Consider the following 21,912-nt stretch of genomic DNA (forward strand, 5'->3'; position numbering starts at 1 on the left):
TGTTTTATGGATTCCAACCTCTATCTGGGTTTCATTTCCACACTGTAAATGTATAATTAAATCCTGTAATTTTTGGGGAAGGGCAGAATTGTGAATGACAGATTCCAAATGCTTTATGCACATCAAGAAACAAGATGGTGACATCTTCTTTTTCGGTTTTGGCCTTACGAAGAACTGAATTTAATATAGAGGCATTAATCTGTGCACCAGCAGTAGATACAAATCCTCGTTGGTTTTCATTAAATTCTACGTATTGTTGCATTCTTGAACAAAGACACCTCTCCAAAACTCTTCGAATTACTGAACAAATGGTTATAGGTCGATAATTATTTGGGTCCTTTTTTTCTCCACCTTTATATATAAGAACAGTTCTAGCTTTCCGAAAAAAATTAGGTACCCAATTGTGTGATAACATTTTAGTTCCTATTAATGCTAAAATTACTGCAACTTTTTCACATTTAATAGTTCGCATTAATATTTTATCTGGTCCTGCAGAAGTGTCAATCGGAATACCTTGCATACCTTTAAGAATTTCTTCCTTACTAACAGTATCCAGAAATTTGTTGTTAATATCATCTTTATCAACTTCAGTAATATGGTTCGGATAATTATCCAAGTGATGGTGGTTTACATTATTAAATTTATTATTAAACGTAGTTTCAATCTCATTTACCGGAATACTTAAAGGACATTTATTAGGTTCAAATATTCGACGAACCGCTTTCTTTCTTTGGTTATAATATAGGAATTGTGTCACCTGGTAATTGTATTTTTCTAGTCTGACTTGTTTTTCTCGTTTGGATTCCCTTTGCGGATTTGTGGTTTCAGTATATTGCCTATTATTATTTTTGAAGTCACCACGTCTGCGTGCGAGAATAATACCTCGTGGCGGGGTGTTTGGGGCCTGGGAGAAAATGATGAGCAGTACCAAGAAAATCTTTGAAATCTTCCGTATATTTTTGAAAGTTTTCTTCGTCCATATTACTCTGAAAAATTTGAATCCACTCATCCAAATTTTGTTGAAACCCATGAACATCATTTTTGTCTGAAACATTCTCACTCTCGAGATTAGGGAGTGGTATCTCCGGTATATCAAGGGAAACATTCTGATTATTAGACTTATAACTAGAACATAGATTAGTACGAAATTCTTCCGGATGAGCTTTAGCAATATGCTGCTTAACACCTTTGAAAAGTTTATTACAATGAGGACAGATGTTAAATGCAGTTGACCGTATACCATGAGCCACTTTCATGTGCTTATGAATACCCCTTTTATCATACAACTTTTTGCAATAAATAAATTCAATTTTATTTTGTCGTAATGATGAATCATTATCATCAGGTTCATTGGTAGCACTAATATGTGTAGGAATATCGTAATGATTTCCGGCAGCTGAGGGGTAATATTCAGCGAAGAATCTTATGATGTGTGACATCTCGAAATGTGGGTATTAATGCCTCGATAAGTAAAAGATTTATCACATAAAGTACAAGTGACAGAAGAAGTGTTAGTAGAATCAGAAGGAGTAGACAGAAGGATGTTGGTTGACATCACTGATAAATTAAACTAGAACGCGTAAATAAACTACACAAAAACGAAATAAAACGAATTAATGTTTGTAAGCACTTTTGCTATGTAAAATCAACAAGCATATAAAGTCACTAGAAAACACACTGAATTTCTTGAAGGTTCACATGATGAAAAACTTTCCTAATATACACATGAAGAAACGAAATAAATAAGTCTTCAGATAATCAAGAATTGATCCAGTTAAGGATATTAATCACATAATAAACGTTTGAAATTAAAGAGCACACATTGATCAAACCATGGCCTTCTGTAGACAACCAATATATCTAAACTCTTAGAAAAATGCATAAAAAGTCGTCTATTAAATTATTTGGACAAATACAACGTACTTTCTTCAAATCAATTCGGTTTTAGAAATAAATTTGGCACAGATGACGCTATTTCATGTGTTACAAACAAAATCATATGTGAGTTAGACCGAGGGAATAAATGCTTGGGTATATTTTTTGATATTCGAAAAGCATTTGATACCGTTAACCATGATATTTTGTTAGAGAAATTAAACTTGTTAGGCATTAATGGTCATGTTCTAAGTTTATTGAAGTCATATTTGAATAACAGAAATCAAGTAACTAAAATTGATAATGAATTTAGTTTTACTCAAAACATAAAAGTAGGGATCCCTCAGGGCACAGTTCTTGATCCAATTTTATTCTTGATTTATATAAATGATTTGTTATTAACTGATTTATGCAAATATAATGGGGTTATATATTCATATGCGGATGATACCGTAATTCTTTTTGGTGAAAAATCTTGGGAAGGCACTTATATTAATGCGAATAATTGATTACAGGTAATTAAAGAGTGGTTTGATTCAAACGCTCTTTCCTTAAACACATCCAAAACAACTGTTGTTCCATTTTCACTAAAGTCCAGTGGTCTTCAATCTCCTCAATCTTCCTTTTGGGCTCAAAATGCATCATTCAGATTGTTCTTCTCAAAATTGTGAATGTCCCATATTAACCGAATCCTTAGAAGTTAAGTATTTAGGCATTACAATCGACCAACATTTACGATGGAACAAACATATTACATATTTATGCAATAGATTACGTGAAACAATTTATATCTTTGTTATACTTAGGTCATATTTACCAATTAATATTTTACGTCTCATTATGGATTTATGGATTTATTTCAATCCATTCTCCAATATGGAATTTTAGGGTGGGGAAATGCTTGTAATTCTAATCTCACTCTACTAATACTTATTCAGAAAAGAATTATTAAAATATGCCTTAATAAACCAATTGATTACTCATCTGAGCTTTTGTTTACTGATTTTAGTGTTTTGAAAATTAAACAGATGTATTAATCTTCATACATAAAAACCGTAATAAATTCAAATTGCATCATCATAAATATGGAACTAAAAGATCGATTTTATACGACTAGAGGAACCAAAGTGTTTCACAAGCACAGCTCTGAGCCATGGTACCTACTTTGGTCCAAGGTTATACAATAAAATAATTGACAAATACCCAAATTTGGAAAATTTTAGTATCAGAAAATTCAAAAATAGCGTTAGGAATTTAATTTTTAAAGAATATGTATTGATTTAATATGTATATGTATTTGTATTACTTAAATTGTTAAAATTGAAATTGTATTTTTAAATTTAATTTATTCCTGCAATTTTTTTTTCTTGACCCAGTTTGTGTCAAAAAATTATCTTTGTGTTTATCTTTGTGTTTAGATATCTCCCTGAGCACGAGTTTTTTACTCCTTCAGGGAAGAACTAAGATTGTATTTTTGTCAATGTTATTTTATTAACAATAAACAATAAACAATAAACAATATGTTAATAGTTATGTAGTAGTTAGTACGTACAATAATGATAGTAATAATAATAACAATAATAATAATAATAGGATCTAATAATAATAATAATAATAATAACGATAATCATAATAATAAATATTTGTGCACCACCAGGATTATTTACCACCGCACGGCACTGCTAGAGACCCAATCTTTGGACATTACATGCTTTGGGAACGCTCTGTCAACGGCGAATTATACCATGATCTGCTTCATAACCACTGGAAACCTGCGAGCAGGTCGAAACTTCGCGGTTTGCACAGTTCTCGTGCATTCTTGTAAACCATGTTAATATGCGGTCGTACAGAGCTCGTGAGGCAGTAAAGAAATTCACGAATCTTCCTTTCGAGTGTTCTCTCACACCTCACACATTCATCGGACCTCACACCGGACGCATCAAGGAGGTACTCAGTGATATGAAGTTGGCTAAGAACGGTGAAGTAAAAGAGTCAGTGCATAGGTGGCACGCAGTCAGAAGACTGCATTCTCGCACTAGGGAAGCTCTGGCATACCTGCATCGAAGGTGGTAGGGACTATGTTGAAAAGTGATTGTTTTCAGTTTTGACATATTTGTTCATATCCTATTAATAAAAATATTGAGGTTATTCTTTGTCTCTACATATTGTTACTTGCTTCAATATTGAAATAATCCAAGAGAAAACAAAATAAGCATTTTATTTTCACCCATAAAGTCTTATGCAATAACATCAATGTTTTCTTCCAGGGAAGATCAATGCTATTAGAGTCACTATAAATGAGATAATTGGCTTGATCAACTAAATTGAGTACACTCATCCTGCCATTGAATTTCCCGTGATTTCCTTAAAGAGTTAAGGCATATAATGTCGAGACGAGGCTTAAGAGGAATGGATTCATTCACCCGTGTATATTTCGTATTTCCAAATTCTGGGTTCACTTATCTTGACTGGCAAAGACGACTTGACTTTGGCGGTGTTTCTTTCCTTCCTCTGCTCGACGGCTGGAAGGCGGCTGTTGTGGGATGGGATTGTAGCCGCTATGTATGCAGTTGCGGGTGACTGTGTATGACTGGCTATGGCCCTTTTGAGTGTTTGTTAATGTTACGGTTTTTCGGCTTTACCCCCTACAAAATTTACACAAGTCCCTTAAGTGGGATGTGTGATCCAGTGAAACAGGTGGTCATCAGACTAGAAGCTCACATAAATATTGCAATGAAGTGCACTCCTACGTTTTATCTTATTCTCCCTCCTTTCTGTCTCATTAATTCATAGCTTATTAATTGGCGACTATGCAGGAAGGTCTCTGGTGGCTTCCAAGACGTTAAGTCCATTGAAACCATGTCCATATGACTTATGTCCTTTAATATTTTTGTCCAATTTCATCTATGTCCACATTTTATGTGCGTCCATTTTTTTGGGTCCAATGACTGTTATGTCCACTTTTATTTAAGTCCACTTTCATTTATGTCCACTTTTATTTAAGTCAATTCCTTTTGTACCACTGGAAGATGTTCAGGCTGTTTTTGATAACCTTATAGATAATATTGAGCCTGATATAATGGATTTAGCATTGCACATGGAAAGACCTTACATCCGAGGAACACCTTCTCGAAGAAGAAGAAGAAGAAGAAGAAGAAGAAGGAGGAGGAGGAGGAGAATAAGAAGAAGAAGAAGAATAGCAATGCCACCTAGATTCGCACCTCAAATATGGAACACTTATAATCAGGTTCTGGCAGGACAACATCGAACAACTAACATAGTCGAGGGCTGGCACAATCGCTTTCAGAAACACATCGTCACACATCACGCGTCGGTCTGGAAATTCATGGAATTTATCAAGAAAGACCAAAGGAATAATGAAATTATAATAATTCAATTGCTTGGGAGACATTTGAATGTGCAACACGCTATTAAAAGATCGTACCTACAAAATTTAAGTCGAGTAGAAGAGATTGTTCGTAATTACAACCACTACAACGAAGGACACGTCAGAACTTACCTCAAAGCTATTAGTTATCATCTGAAGCTGTATGAAGATGAACAGGCAGAAGAGATTGAGTAGGGAATTGAAGTAAATTTGTAGATGGACATAATGTATTGTACAATCATGTAATGGACGTAAAAATGTGGACATAAAATTTGTGCAATTGGACTAAAATAAAATGGACATATACTTCATAGGACATATATTTATGGACACTGTGTAATGGACTTTTATGTAATGGACATAATAAAATGGACATTAAAATTGTGGACATTATAAAAAGGACCTAACGTCTGTGTTTCCTCTGGTGTCCTTTCTAGTAGTCGACCAAGCTTATTTATTTTAGATTCTAATATATTTACTTCTTTATTTGTGTATAAAAATAAGTTAATGTTTTTTATTTCTTCTAACTTCAAAGGCTTTGTATGGCAGGAAAACAAAAGAACCTCCGAATTTATGCGCTGACTCGTCATTGGATGCAATCTTTGAGTATCCAACAGGGATAATGCATGTATTTAAAGGTGAGTTTTTAAGAACTAAAAATTTCAGTACAATGTACGAATACGTAAGTTAGTAATTTTTGGGTGACAAACCAAATATAAACTTAATTCTAACACGTTGTTTATTTGTGGCATGCATTCCAATAGTCATAAGCGAAGCTGTTTAAGTGGCATGTTTATGACCTTCAAATTAATAAAACAATCATCGTGATTTATACTGTTTAAAATAAGAAATATTCCATTTTTATTAAAATCAGAAGAAAGAAATTAATAAGTTGACAAATGAAGAAGCTTAACAATAATACAGTTGTCAGTACAACGTTGCTTATCACTGATTCTGTTAGGCAGAAGAAAATAAGGAAGACCTCCCACACTAATATTTCTCTTGCGTGTACATGTGTGGGTTTATGTCTCCGTTGTATGTTTGTGTTTAGGAGTCACAAATATAACTTTAAAGTACAGAATAAAATATATGCTGTGACTGCATTACAAAGTATTCTACCAGAACAACAGCAGTCACAAAAAATAAGTTTATTGAGTAAATCTCCAATCTTACTTATTTAATTTGTGAGTGCCCTTTAATGATAATAATAATAAGAAGAAAAAAGGAAAGGCAGAGATTTCAATATATTCGGGAATAATAATTGGATGAACACTGACAAACAAGACTGGGGAGAAAATTGTTTAATAAAATTCTAATAAAGCTGATATGTTCAAATGATAAAGCATACAGCAAGACTTGTGCTAATGAATGACAATGTATTAAAAGTACATACATCAGGAAAAAGTTTCCTAGTTTCATGATGGGTTGCATATAGTAAAAGTAAAATCACAACTTATGTAAGAAAATTGCAAAAAATCGTGTAGTAATAATAAACAACAATAAAATGCCAACACAAGTACACCCTTTAACACGAAAATTGGTCGCTGTTCAGATACTAAGCACCACCTCGGAATAGCTCGAGAATCATCGTGTGGGCTGTGTTTACACACGTGCATTTTAGGTAGAGAGATTCAAAGCCTGGTCTTTGTAATGAGGAGAAAGAACTTTATCGCTAATAGTAAGTCATAAAGACTTCGTAGGGAATATGTTATTTCGTGACATATAGATACGTGCTGCTACGACTCGATTCATCCTCGGACCTCGATGCTTAATAGTTACCCGTGTGATTCTCGCGTGAATCCGAACTACACTTAAGACATATTCATGCTACAGAAGAGCGATCATTTTCCGTCTCAAAGGGTGTACATTACTGCCATTCGAGTGGAAAAAGAAAGTCATTATACAGAGTGAGAAGAAGATGGTCTGAGATGAGTAAATAAATACGAGATGATTCACGGTTAGCGTTCAATACTTTGGGCACTGATTTCTGTCAGTCAGTTCTTAGAATATTGCACTTTCTTCGTGAATCGCCCTATATATTGATGTATTGAAGAAATATCTAACATTTCTTTTCTTCAGCTAGGCCTATATTCTCTTCAAATGGAAAATACACACAATTTACATTACTAACATTCAATAACACTCCTCCCACACCTGTGGAGTAACTGTCAGCGCGTCTGGCCGCGAAACCAGGTGGCCCGGGTTCGAATTCCGGTCGGGACAAGTTACCTGGTTTAGGTTTTTTCCGGGGTTTTCCCTCAACCCAATACGAGCAAATGCTGGGTAACTTTCGGTGCTGGACCCCGGACTCATTTCACCGGCATTATCATTTCATTTCATTTCATTCAAACGCTAAATAACCTAGATGTTGATACAGCGTCGTAAAATAACCCAATAAAATAAAAAATAAAAATAACACTCCTTATTCACATCAGGTGAATATTACTGGAAGATAAACCCAGATGGACTGTCGAGTGGTTATCCCCAACTCATTACCCAGCACTGGCCAAGTCTTCCCAGCAACATAGATGCTGCCACAGCGAGCAGCTCTGGAAAGGTCTATTTCTTCAAGGATGACAAGTACTGGACTTGTAAATATAACTCATCATTTTGCAGCAATTCATCCTACATATCCATGGATTGGCCAGGAATTCCCAATAATGTTGACGGAGTCATGGGGAGTGGTAAACCCAATTTCTATTTCTTCAAAAGTGAGTATGTCTACAATGTGAAAGGTGAAACCTTTGTTAAAAATAACGAAATCAATATAATAATATTTGTGTATATGTTTGTATGAGTGTGGTGTGTCCATATGTTGCCTTTCAATGAGCTAAGACATGGTCAGACTTTCTTTTTAATTCTGTTGTAGTCTAGCATTATTGAATTTCATTTTATGAAATTAAAGGGTCCTGTATGGAAGAATCCATTATCCCGATGTAGGGAAAACAGTCGAGGATGAAACCATATATCAATAAAAAAAACTATGGTACGAAGTATATATCAAAAACATAATCCAACCTGCTTTCCAACGACATTATCCAAATACATATCGTCACAACAATATCAAAATACGTGTCAACTTAAAATTTTGTTGTTCTTTAATGTTTCTAAATTTGGCCAAATAAGACCCTTATATAGTTCTATTACAATAGCCTGTTCAGTTCTGCTTGGTCATGATAGTGATTAGCACAGATGGATTTGTATATAGGCAAGAAAAAAACAATCAACTCTTTCCGGAGCTCTATTGTCTGGAACTGAGTTCATTTATATGACGTAAATCATTGTAGCGCCGCGCTTTTACATCCCTTCTGAAATATGTTCACAATCCCATCGCCCTAGACCAGTGGTTCCCAAAGTATACTCCGCGAATCCTTAGAGATCTGCCAATACTTAAAAAGGGTAATATAGGTACACTAGTGGCTTGTGCAGCAATTGCTGCAAACTAAGTCCATAAAAAGTTCAAATAAAAATTGTTCAGATTTATTTTCAATGAAGAATACCAGACATTTTGATAGATATTTGCTTCCATAATAGTGAAACATACTCCCTCTGAATGTTTCTTTTTTGCCAAATACTTTTCCTTGAACCTATCCGTCTTCAGTTCTTGAGTTTCAATGCGAAATCGCAAGTAACAATGTCAGGACGATCAGTGGGTTTTTCATGTGGGAATAATGCAGTAGCTATTTCAGGTCATTGCGGATTGTAGGTGAAAGTTAAGAAAATGTAATTTTTGTCATGCTTTGAACAAAAGACTTAGCATGTTTCGTGAACTATCCTGAAATGTAGAGGGCAGAATCACTTTTTCCCCACTAAGAGATCTTGCTGAGGTGATCAAGAGACTACAAAATCTTGTAGGTCTCTTATTTTATCAGTAAGTAATACCTTTCGATCTTTTCTTAGGAATTGTAATTTTTGCGCTTCCTCCAGACAATAGAGATCTACCAAATACTGCTGGATTAATTTGTGTAACAATGAATGTTATTCCGTGTATTTTCTGTAATATAGGCTGTTGTGAGGAATTTATTGCTGAGATGTGGAAAATGAGGCGAATCATATGTCATACTCGTAGAATCTTATATGCGCCATAAATAAAACTGTCCATCGTAAATCGTTAGCACTTTCAGTGTTTCATTCGTTGCTGGTTGCGGGAAATAAACTTACTCATCACGGTAGCAAGAAGTGAAATGGGATGCTATTTCTCCTACAAAAAAATATGCTTGGCAGCGATCACAAATCTAATCGATTAAACCAAATAAATATGAAATTAATTTTGATGTAGTTCAAAGACGCAGCTAAAATAGGAAGCATGACTCAATTACTACCAAGGAAAATTAGAGAATCAGACATATAAATACCTATATCACATTGATATGAAAAAGACCCACACCACTTGATTAATAACTATAAAAGTATTTCATTTTTAATAACAATATTTTTACCTTACGTAAGTTTTATAATTTTTAGTAACATAAGTTTATATATAACCGTTACTCAGTAAATTATAGAAATGAAGATCTAATATAAAATATTCTTTCCCTGCGTCTACTTACATAAAGCCCCAAAAGATTCACTTTCATATCATCAGTATAGCATTATGCATTCCATTAACTATAATAATATTTCATTTTTAATGGTAATAATATCATCAAACATTATTAAGTTTAGTAGTTCTTAATATCCAATACACAGCTGCACTCGGAAAACTACAGACCAGAGAATCAGACCTGTAAATTATTTTTATACGTTATCAAAAAATTACACAAATGAAGATCGACAATTTGACATTATAATGTGAAAGAATCTGAGCCATCTGAACTCTATGTCAGCAATCCTGTAAGTCATGGCCTTCGTGTAATAGTCTGTTGTTTATTGTAGTGTGTCTTTTGTTTTATTCTGAAATGCAACACGGCCGACAAAGAAACGAAGGAAGCATCAAGTCGGCCGTGAATGCAATTAATTAGTTCTCAAAACTGACGAAAGATGGATTTTGGAAAAAAGGAAAATGATGTAGGAAAATTGACATTTCACTGAAAACTACTATTTTTCCGAAAAACTTTGGGTTCCAAGCTTCAAAGTGGGGGGTCATTTATTAATATCTGTTCAGCCGTTTTCCCGTAATTTCCATTACCAGTTCAAATTATATATATATAGATTTTCAAATAAATAACATATAATAGTCCCATGTTTATCGACGCGATTGTACAGTACTGTGCACGACTGTACTTGTGAAAGTTAGTATTGATTGATTGATTATTTATGCTATACATGGCCATATATATGGATGTACACGTCAAGTACATAATAAATAAAAAAACCACAATAAAATTAAAAACACTACAAATTAAAATACATTTAAAATAGTCAAAAAGGTATATGACTCGGTTAAGAGAGTAGTTTTATATGATATTCTTATATAATTTGGTATTCCCAAGAGAATAGTTCGATTAATTAAAATGTGTCTCAGTGAAACGTACAGCAGAGTCCGTATAGGTCACTTTCTGTCAAATGCATTTCTAATTTACTGTGGGCTAAATCAAGGAGATGCACTATCAGCTTTACTTTTTAACTTAGCTCCAGAGTATGTCATTAGGAAAGTCCAGGATAACAGAAAGGTTTTGGAATTGAACGGGTTACATAAGCTGCTTATCTATGCGGATGACGTGAATATTTTAGGAGAAAATCCACAAACGATTAGGGAAAACACAGGAATTTTACTGGAAGCAAGTAAAGAGACAGGTTTGGAAGTAAATCCCGAAAAGACAAAGTATGCGATTATGTCTCGTGACGAGAATATTGTACGAAACGGAAATATAAAAATAGGAAATTTATCTTTTGAAGATGTTGAGAAGTTCAAATATCTTGGAGCAACAGTAACAAATATAAATGATACTCGAGAGGAAATTAAATACAGAATAAATATGGGAAATGCCTATCATTATTCGGTTGAGAAGCTTTTATCATCCAGTCTGCTGTCAAAAAATCTGAAAGTTAGAATTTATGAAACAATTATATTACCGGTTGTTCTTTATGGTTGTGAAACTTGGACTCTCACTTTGAGAGAGGAACATAGGTTAGGGGTGTTTGAGAATAAGGTGCTTATGAAAATATTTGGGGCTAAGAGGAATGAAGTTACAGGAGAACGGAGAAAGTTACACAACACAGAACTGCACACATTGTATTCTTCACCTGACATAATTAGGAACATTAAATCCAGACGTTTGAGATGGGCAGGGCATGTAGCACGTATGGGCGAATCCAGAAATGCATATAGAGTGTTAGTTGGGAGGCCGAGACGTAGCTGGGAAGATAATATTAAAATGGATTTGAGGGAGGTGGGATATGATGATAGAGAATGGATTAATCTTGCTCAGGATAGGGACCAATGGCGGGCTTATGTGATGGCGGCAATGAACCTCCGGGTTCCTTGAAAGCCAGTAAGTAAGTAAGTAATATAATCAAGTAGTATTGCATATATCATAACTTATGATTTAAGAATTATTTTACTGAATAAAATGTTTGATCAGTTAAAATCCGTTTAACTTTCATTTTAAATTTTGCATAAGGTTGCAAAGTTGTAACATTTTTACTGAATTTTTAAGCGTTGATAGCATATAATTCCGTGTGCTACTAGATGGATAGAAAGACATGACTCTGTGATGGTATTAATGGAACTGATGGATGCTGTCCTCCCTGCATTGAAAACCATTTCTTTGTGGACTGGCAAGGATATATCTTCCAAAGCCAATATGCTGAATTCTTCAGTGACCAAGCCTGCATTCCTAATTTCCCTTCACGTAATCAACAAGCTCTTCTGTGTAACAAAAACCTTAAGTGAATACCTTCAGAAGACATGAATTTGGAAAAAGCACTTAAACATGTACAAAATGTTTTAGAAGTGTTACAACAGGTTAGTGATGCAGCAGAAGACCAGTTTAAATCTATATTCTCGACGGTTTCTGCTCAGCTGACGTCACTTGGAGAGGAAATTAGAATCCCTCGATGTGCATCTGGACAACGTTCACAATTCCGCAGCAATGTTCCTGCTGATAATGCTGAGTAATATTACAGGATGACTGTATTTTTGCCATTCCTATCCAATATGCAGTCTCAGATAAAAACAAGATTTGCTAAACATAGCAACATTTTGACAAAATTTTTGTGTCTGATCAAGGAAGATGGAGTTGCTAGTGACTTTATAGTTCTGGCCAAGTTTTATTCTCAAGTAGATACTAATTTTTGTGTCCAATATGAGGAATTGGTATGTGAATTTGAACTCTGGAACACATTTTGTAAAGGAAAACAGTACAAGTCAGTGTGGGAAATGTATATTGCATGTGAATATGATTTCTATCCTCATGTGAAAGAGCTGTTGAAGATTTTATTAACATTGCCAGTGTCCACAAGTACAAGTGAAAGGTCGTTTTCGACTCTTAAGAGATTAAAGTCATACCTGAGAAACACCATGGGAAATGATCGTCTAAATGGCCTTGCTTTGCTAAACGTCCATCGTGATATCACAGTTTCTCCACAAGATGTTGTTACTGCACTAAAGATAAAGCCAAGAAGACTGCATTTTGTTTTGTAAAAAGAAATTGAAAGAGGTATGTTTGTGTGTGTATGTGTGTGCGTGCGTGCGTGCATTTATGTAACTTTACATTCTTTTATTGGAACCCCCTCAAGAGAAATTCCTGGGTGCACCCCTGTATGCAGCGATGTTTCATATTTCACATCGGCAAGGGTAGATGATCAGATCTCACCCTTGCGTGACCTGACTTTCGAGTTGTAAAAAACACGACTTTCATTTTTCAGTTAAGGTAGTCAATTCTATTGAAAATTTTTGTCTGCTTGACGAGGATGGCGAGTTATTAGTTAGTTCTTATCTGCTTTGTGTGTGTGAATTTTTGCAGTTTTTTCTCTCGAGACCAACAGTGTAAGAATAAGTTTTTGTAAATGTGTTCAGAGGCTTTATGTCTTAATTGTAAAATAAATTTGATTGACAATGTCATTTAGTCAGCAATAAATTTTGACACGTATTTTTAAAAAGAAACCAATATCGTCCATTGTTGTACACGCTTTCTGCTTCTGCTATCTTTATTGTGAAGTCAGTTTTTATTCATTCAGAACGAGCAGCCTTATGTGAAGTGTTCGTGTTAAACTATGTGTTAATAACCACGTGCCTTTGATTACGAACATAATAATATTAATTTTATATTACGAATAATTTTAATTTTCGCATTATACAGGTCGTCTCAATATATCGGTGACTAATAAAAGACAATAAAAATGACAGTTTTACAAATTCCGAAACCAGTCGATCATCTTGTCATGTATCATACTCTAGTGCTGCTAATTTAAAAACGGATGAAACAACAACAACAAAAAAACGAAAATATGAAAAAAGAGAGATTTAGCGAACTTCCACATTCTGGTGTAGCCTACTTAAGGATATTCGTAAATTTCTAAATGTGCAGTGGCGAAACCCTTCCATTTCCAACAACACTATTCGTGACATTAGCAATTTGAAGGTAATATTTTGTAATTATGTATTTAATTACTGAAGAAATACACGCAGTTTATAAATACTACTGCATGTTTATGAACTCATGGCTATGTATGGTAATTAATGTAGTTGTAGACATATTGTCGATGTTAAATACGTACAGAATATAAAATGGTGGTAAATTAAATTTATATCTAAGCTATATTAATGTAGCTATTAATTTAATTTAATTTGAGGATCCGTAAATCTTTTTTCGAGTCAAAAGGGAACCGCGATCAAAAAAGTTTTGGAACCACTGTCCTAGGCGAATCTTCGAACCTGCACCATAATGATGAACACAGTAGTAACAATTCCACCACCAAGGACGACCAAGTTACAATGTCTCATCAGTTGTCTTCCTCATTCGTTGTGGCAAGCCAGTAGATAAGGACTTCCGTAAAATGTGCAGATATTGGAGGGACCGTGAAATGGATATAAGGAGTGAAATTGGAAAGAAAACTTCCCTCTAAAAGTTGTATTCGATATCATACCCAAAGAAAATAATTCAAGAAGCCCTCAATTGACTTATTATACAATTTATTTTTGTCCCCTCTTTGACTTCACAAGGGTATCTGTAGTAGTTAACTTTTTAAATCCTAAACGGACAAAATTGTCCACGATCTGCGAAGCTCAAATGACCGAGATAGACAATTTTGTGTATTTACTTCGTTTGCTCTTAGATGTAAATAACTGTATAATTTCGAAATGTTATCTGTTTTAACTGCATTTGGTTGTGTTGTTACGCATTCGGTGGTGAGAAATGAGCAAATATTCAATAAACACCCCCTTCAATTCATCCTTTGGTTAGAGTAAAGAAATGCTGCCTTATTACTTAACATAGTTATATAGGAATTACTTATACTATGCCAATGGCGTAGCCAGACTAATTATTTCGGGTGGGCCAGATATGCAGGGTTTAGAAAGTACCTGACCCATCTCTGAAAACGCCGCTGCCGTCACTCTCTTGAAACTCATTCTCGGAAGTCTTATTTAATAACATGCAAAATTATGATAAACAATCATTCAAGGCATATCTATACAAACTCTTCAAAAGGAGAAGCTGAAACCGTCGAGATTTTCTAGCAATGAATCTGTTGATCACTATGATGAGTTCTCCAACAAATTCCAACTCTTCTCCCTCTTGAAGGATAAAATTGCTAGATTACAAAACCTTATGTTTGACATGGTTGTCCTAGTGTAAGTTTTTATTCGTCGTAAACCAGAAAAAGTCCTTTCTGCGAATGCATCATTGTGGAATGAAATTCTTCGAATTTTTCTTCGTTTCGGAGCTTTGAAAAACTATTTATCTTAATGAGGGACGAACATTTACTAATATCCAATTTTGGAGACTGAAGTGCTTCCGATAATGACTTTGCAAGAGCAAGAATGCCGTCTAAACATACCAAATAAAATAAGGTGTCAAATTTTTCTAGCTGATGTAACAATCCAGTGGCCTCCACAGCTTCCTTCTTTTTATAGCTGTCAGACAAATTTTTAGACCCAATCTAATACAGTTAAATTGACTCTTGAAGAAATGAACCCATTTTTGACTTCTTATCTTAATTCTATCGCTTATAACTATTACTCTGGATGCATGGTTTATTTTTAATTTTGAGTGTTTTCCCTAAAAAGAAATTTTAGGCCCACCTGGCCCACCCGCTGGCTACGCCACTGTACTATGCTGAAAAATATGTAGGCCTACATACCATAATGTTATGATTTTCGTCTTGTTTCCTCACCTCCAACCCCCACACGACCATCTACAATCCCAGTTTCGTATGCTAGACTTTTAAACACGCCGATATACGAGTTCAATCTTCAATGTCACATTTTCACACTTGGTCTTTATTTGTCGTCTTTTTGTGAAGTGCTTAGCAAACACAACAGCAAAAGGGCTATTATTATTATTATTATTATTATTATTATTATTATTATTATTATTATTAACCCTCTTGCTGTTGTGTTTGCTAAGCACTTGAAAAGAAAAGACGATGGATAAAGACCAAGTGTGAAAATGTGACATTTAAGGTGCTTAGGAAAACATCTGGAACTAAGAGAGATGAAGTTACAAGAGAATGGAGGAAGTTACACAACGCGGAACTGCACGCATTGTATTCTTCACCTGACATAATAAAATTAGGAACATTAAATCCAGGCGTTTGAGATGAGCAGGACATGTAGCATGTATGGCGAATCCAGAAATGCATATACAGTAGAGCAGGCATGTCAATTGATGCCCACAGGAACAAGCGCGCGCTTTAGAGCCCAGGAGAGCCTGAGCGCTTTACAGCGGAAAGGAAAGAGACGGACGAAAGAGGTGGTCCGCTTGGTAGAGCTATATTCAGATATGGCCAGCACTGATTCAACAGATAAAGGGAAGAGAACTTATTAAAACTGTAGCCATATTAATTTTTAGATTTGCCTGAGAAGTATAAGTGCATTATAAGAATGTAAGTTTTAATTTTAATGCTCATTTTTCACAAGTTTGATGTTTTTATTCAAAAGAAATATTTTCTCAACTTTTCGTATAGAAAAGTGAAATTTTCAGGTATAGACCTATTTATTTAGTAGCCTTACAGAATGTTTTCGTAAATTTAATATACCGTAAATACGTATTACTGAAAATAGTGTATTGAAATTTTTTAAAATATTCGCATGGAAATTGTTTGTAAGGAAATGAATTAACAAAGCAACTACTGTTACATCATAAGCAAAAGATACATGCCCATGTGTTGTAAAAATGTCAGCTCTACAGCTTCGGCAGATTTCGAGAAAATAATTTAATATTCTGATGATAGGAAGTTGCTCACAAATATCACCTTAAAAGCATAATGCGATAAGAGTTTTGTTATGTAATATTAGTTAAACTTAAAACAGACACAGTACCTAGGTAACTTTGCTTTGTACTGTAATATTGTTTTGATTAGTTTATTGATTACTTTTGTAAGGCTAAAGATACCATCAATATAAATTCCAACGTATCATGTCATACTCAATCACTTTCTTTGGAATATCACTTTCTTTATGATTGATGTGTTTCATCCACTTAATACAGTATAATATTGTGACAGTCGGGAGTCGATCGCGTCCCACAGAAGTCAGGGGCGCACGAGAAAACGAGCGACGCAGCGAAGAAGGTTGCTGCCGCTCGGGTCTGGAGGGGACAGACGTAACAGGAGGCGCGAGGTGGCGGCGCGGACGTGACGAAGGGTGAGGGGGAAGTAAAGTAGCTGGTGACTGAGGGGAGAAATCCAGAGAATTCGAGAGGTGCCATCTTCTAGGCATCTATCGATTGATCGCGAAATCGTACTCTCCAGAAACTATGCTATAAATACGACACGCGAGTGAACTTGAGCAGCAGTTGTTGTTGTAGTCGTTGGATAGCAAGTCAGCCAGTCTTATGTAGCAGTGAAGCCAGCTTCGAGACCGGAATTCGACTTGAGTTGTGTCCGTAACTGTGGGAGCCGGAAGTCCTGAGTTTGAGTGCAGTGGACCGTAGTTGGGGGACCTGAGTTCGAAGTTGAGTGGATTGTCTCTGAAGGTCTGGGGTTCGAGATACTGTGAACTCGAGTGACTGAGCTAGAAGAACTAGCCAAGGCAAACGAACTGTGAACTGAGAACTGACAGTTCTGATTTGTAAATAGTGCTTTGTGAACATTAGTTAAAATTAGCAGTACATTGTTGTTCTCAATAATCCAAGTAAATTGTCATTGTCGTCTGTGGAGTGCAATAACGAATACTGTGTTACTGTGTGGAGTGGAAATCCCATTGTTGACGGAAGTGTTTACATTCAATTATAGAAAGTGATTATTGTTCTTTTGAATAAAAGTTACAGTCTTGTTTTGCATTAAAGTTACAACGGAATTTAAGTGAATATTCCTTCTTAACTCTCTATTATGTTATTAAGATTTAAAACACAAGTGCAATATTAAGAAATCAGTGTTAGTACTTTTGTTTTACAGACAATATACATAATATTAAACAGAAAGAAGCCATATAAAATAACGACATAAAATTTCACGTTCCGTTTGAAGTTTGTGCACCACTGTTTTCTTAATCCAACAGGTTGCTTATTCATATACACAACCCTTCCTCTTTCCATACATAGCGCTTGCTGCCCGCGCACGACGTCAAGGTCAGAAAAATGCGCTTGCTTTGACATCACTGCAGTAGAGTATTAGTTGGGAGGCCGAAGGGAGAAGATCATTTGATTGGCCGATAAATAGATGGGAGGATACCTATTCAAATGGATTTGAGGGAGGTGGGATATGATTGTAGAGACTGGATTAGTCTTGCTCAGAGTAGAGACCGATGGCGGTCTTATGAGGGCGGCAATGAACCTCCAGGTTTCTTAATAGGCATAAGTAAGTATTATTATTATTATTATTATTATTATTATTATTATTATTATTATTATTACTATTATTATTATTATTATTATTATTATTATTATTATTATTATTATTATTATTATTTTATAGCTGTCTTTCACAACAGTCCATTCGGGTGGTTGAAACAGTGAGCGAGTGTTTTCTTTCTTTCTCCTCCAACCCCACAAATCCTTTATAGTTCGGTCAAATTCCTCGAGTGCAGTTTCACAGAAAAACTTTGCCGACTGACCCTCTACCGGTCTCTACTAATTGGTTATCATAAATAAATGTCTTTCTTTCCTGCAATAGAATCTTGTATTTGCCTCTTAATAACGAATCATAACCATTGTTTAGAAAAACTGACGGCTTCCTTTCATCTTCACGTGGAGGGAAAGTTGTCACATTTATGAAGAAACTGAAGTAGCATTCATTGACTTGTTAAGGGTTGCTAAGAATGTGGCAACCGTGCAGCATGTGAATGGGAGTGATTGGGGGTGGTCAGAGTGTGTAGGAAGTCTTAAGTGGGCATTCAAAGAAGTCACCGAACTGCACACGAGGAAACTGAACAGACTCTAGCTGCTGCAGCTGGTCTTCCTACTCGAAGTTGGGGGCATGGTTCCTTGTCAGCATATTCGAACAATTCACGCACGAGTATAAGCCGGAAGCCTCTAGGTGTTATATTTCTTCCCGTAGATGTCAGGTGTAAGTAGCTGTACAATATTTAAAGTTTGTAAATGGAGAAAAATGTTTTTATCCATTTCCAAGTCCGTCCACTAATTGAATAAGCAAGATGCTGTCAGATTTATCTACGTATCCCATATGTTTGTTGTAGTCTTCAACTATTACCGGTTTCAGAGTATTACCACGTTCATCGCAAAAATTTTATTATCCTGTGTTGGTACATTATGTATGTTTGTCAAAATTGAGACTTTACGTTGTTCTTCCATACAAGTAATGTCTAGTTATTTTGTGTCCAAACTTTTCTGTCTCCCCTTTTCAGATTCAAGTTTTCCCTATTGAAGTCCTGTAGTATACCTTTCCTATTCAGTCTTACTGTCCCACAGAAATCGTCTCTGAACAAGTCAATAAACACGTCAGGGGATGAGAAAAGTTATCCATGTACAGTTTATATCCTCGTCCTTGCGCTCTTCGTGTCAGTTACTTAATAACAGTATGTGTCTTTGTCATACTGTTAATTTCGTCTTCTTTCACATAAACTTTCATATCATATGTGAGCCAGCCATGTCGCACAGTTTATAAAATTTTAATCCAAAACGCTTATTATATTTTTTGGGGGTGTATTGCTTGAAAATAAGCCTACCTTTGAATTTTTCAATAATTTCGTCTATTGCCATATTTTCAGAGGGATTATAGAATTTAGCATAAGGCCGTTTAGTACATCGAAAACTCTCTAATGTGCCACAGTCTGTCATATTTTTCGTCACTTTTGCCAATCTCGTTGTCATTATCTGTGAAATACAAGAAACGAAGAATGTGAAAGAATCGGTCACGTGTCATTGTGTTTCCAGAGTAAGGGATAGTGAATTGTTCCAGTCTTGACAAATAGTCTCTCAGTTTGTCTAGTAAGTCATGTCCCATTTGAATAACAATTGCCACGAACAGTGAAATCTCTGATCTCGTTACGTCAGAGAGTGGAGTAATTGTTTCATCTTGTCAGTCAATGTATTTACTTATGGCTTTAGAAAACCCGGAGATTCATTGCCGCCCTCACATAAGCCCGCCATTGGTCTCTATTCTGTGCAAGATTAATCCAGTCCCTACCATCATATCCCACCTCCTTCAAATCCATTTTAATATTATCTTCCCATCTACGACTCGGCCTCCCCAAAGGTCTTATTCCCTCCGGCCTCCTAACTAGCATTCTATATGCATTTCTGGATTCACCCATACGTCCTACATGCCCTGTCCATCTCAAACGTCTGGATTTAATGTTCCTAATTATGTCAAGTGAAGAATACAATGCGTGCAGTTCTGCGTTGTGTAACTTTCTCCATTCTCCTGTAACTTCATACTGTTCGTAATATCTACTAGTCTCTGTCACCAGCAAGTCGGTCATTTTTGCAAAATAGAGCATGAAAATGTTCAGTGGAGTAGAGTCTTTGTCGATGTAAGATGCTTCATTTTGTCTTATCCTTCTGTTTGCAACAGTGGTTTGAAGGATACTTTTGTTTTGGCTCTGGGCAGGTGGTCCTTGCTTTGACAAATTTTCTTGCCGTTGATCTTAATAAATGTTATCACGACTATCATCATTGTTACCACTATCATAATCTTCTCTTTGTTTTACTGTTACGTCAATACCCTATGCTTCATCAGATGATGGGTCTGAATACAACTCGTTCACTATTTCTGATCTGTTCAATAGTGTTTTATTATATTTTTTTCTAATGCTCTGGGGCAGTGGTTCTCTAAGTTAGGGTCGTAACCTCTAGGGGAGTCGTATAAAGAGCTCAAGTGAGTCGTGAGATGATTTACATCTTATTAGCATATATTTGTTTTGAATATATAAATATAAAAATAAACAACGTTGAACATAAATACAAAAAAGATTAATTAAATCGATAAATGTGTCCTGTTTCTTTTTCAGAAAGTAGATTCTCAAATCCGGACTCTATATTCGATACACACACTCATATATTCAAGTTCAAGGAGATTTTCCGCTTTTGTTTTGATGATAATCAGAGACAAGAAACTTATTTTATATAAATGCAAGGTTACAAAAGAATTTCTCCTGAAAGCTCGAGGTATTCTTGCATGCTTTTAATCCAAATCTGATCAACGCTCTACAAAGAAGTGTAGTTTCAACATTCACTCAATAGTACCTATTTCAATGAGTTTCTTCGGCGCATTTTTTTTATTTCAGTCAGTTGAATGGAAATTCCTAAAAATAGATTCAGTGACTGTCGCGATTGTTTTGAGTTTCTAGCTGGCTAAGACGCAGCCAAATCTGCCATGAGTTCTTTAATACACTGGAATGAATCGAATTTCTTCAATGATAGTTTAAAGTGCTAGAAACGATTTTTACATAATATTTCGTGTTATTGTTACAACATATATATATATTCTAGGAATAATAAACAATACATTAAAAGCTAAATTAGTACAAAAATCTACAAGAATAAAAATATATAATACACTAGCATTACCCACCCTTCTATACGGAAGCGAGATTTGGACATTAAAGAAAAAAGACATGAACAGAATCAAAGCAACGGAAATGAAATTTTTCAGGAGAACAGCAGGATATACTCTTTTAGACCGAAAAAGGAATGAAGAAATTTTAGAACAATTAGAAGTAGAGTCAGTAGAAGAAAAAATCACCAGATACAAATTCAATTGGCTAGATCATGTAAGAAGAATGGAAAATTCAAGAATCCCAAAAATTATGATGCAATATAAACCTAGAGGACATCGTCGACCAGGAAGACCGTTAAGAAGACTGCTAGATGGGGCCGAAACAGGTCTACAGAGGCCTAATTCGTGAAGGATGATGATGATGATGATGATATATATATATATATATATATATATTTCCCCTTCGGATCATATCCACTGGATTTAAGTAATAAATTCTTTTCTCCCCCGATTTTGCTGGAATTTGTATTTTTAGAATGGGGTTAAGTACCGGCAAGATATTGGGGGACGCAAACTAAAGTTTCGCCCAAAACTGGGTCGTGCCTTCAACGACTGCTCTGGGGTATTCAACAGTTTTTTTTCCTCTT

General features: G+C 35.2%; 1 protein-coding gene across 1 annotated transcript in view; it reads left to right on the top strand.

Annotated features, from left to right (window-relative positions):
* The window catches only part of LOC138705010 (stromelysin-1-like), a 62,875-nt gene that overhangs the window by 24,305 nt on the left and 16,658 nt on the right, over positions 1 to 21,912 (top strand). The window contains exons 6-7 of the mRNA XM_069833547.1: positions 5,799 to 5,901; positions 7,699 to 7,974. Of these exons, the coding sequence (XP_069689648.1) occupies positions 5,799 to 5,901; positions 7,699 to 7,974 (379 nt within the window). The remainder of the gene's footprint in view (positions 1 to 5,798; positions 5,902 to 7,698; positions 7,975 to 21,912) is intronic.

Source organism: Periplaneta americana, chromosome 8 (genome assembly GCF_040183065.1).
Source record: "Periplaneta americana isolate PAMFEO1 chromosome 8, P.americana_PAMFEO1_priV1, whole genome shotgun sequence".
Taxonomy (NCBI): Eukaryota; Metazoa; Arthropoda; class Insecta; order Blattodea; family Blattidae; genus Periplaneta; species Periplaneta americana.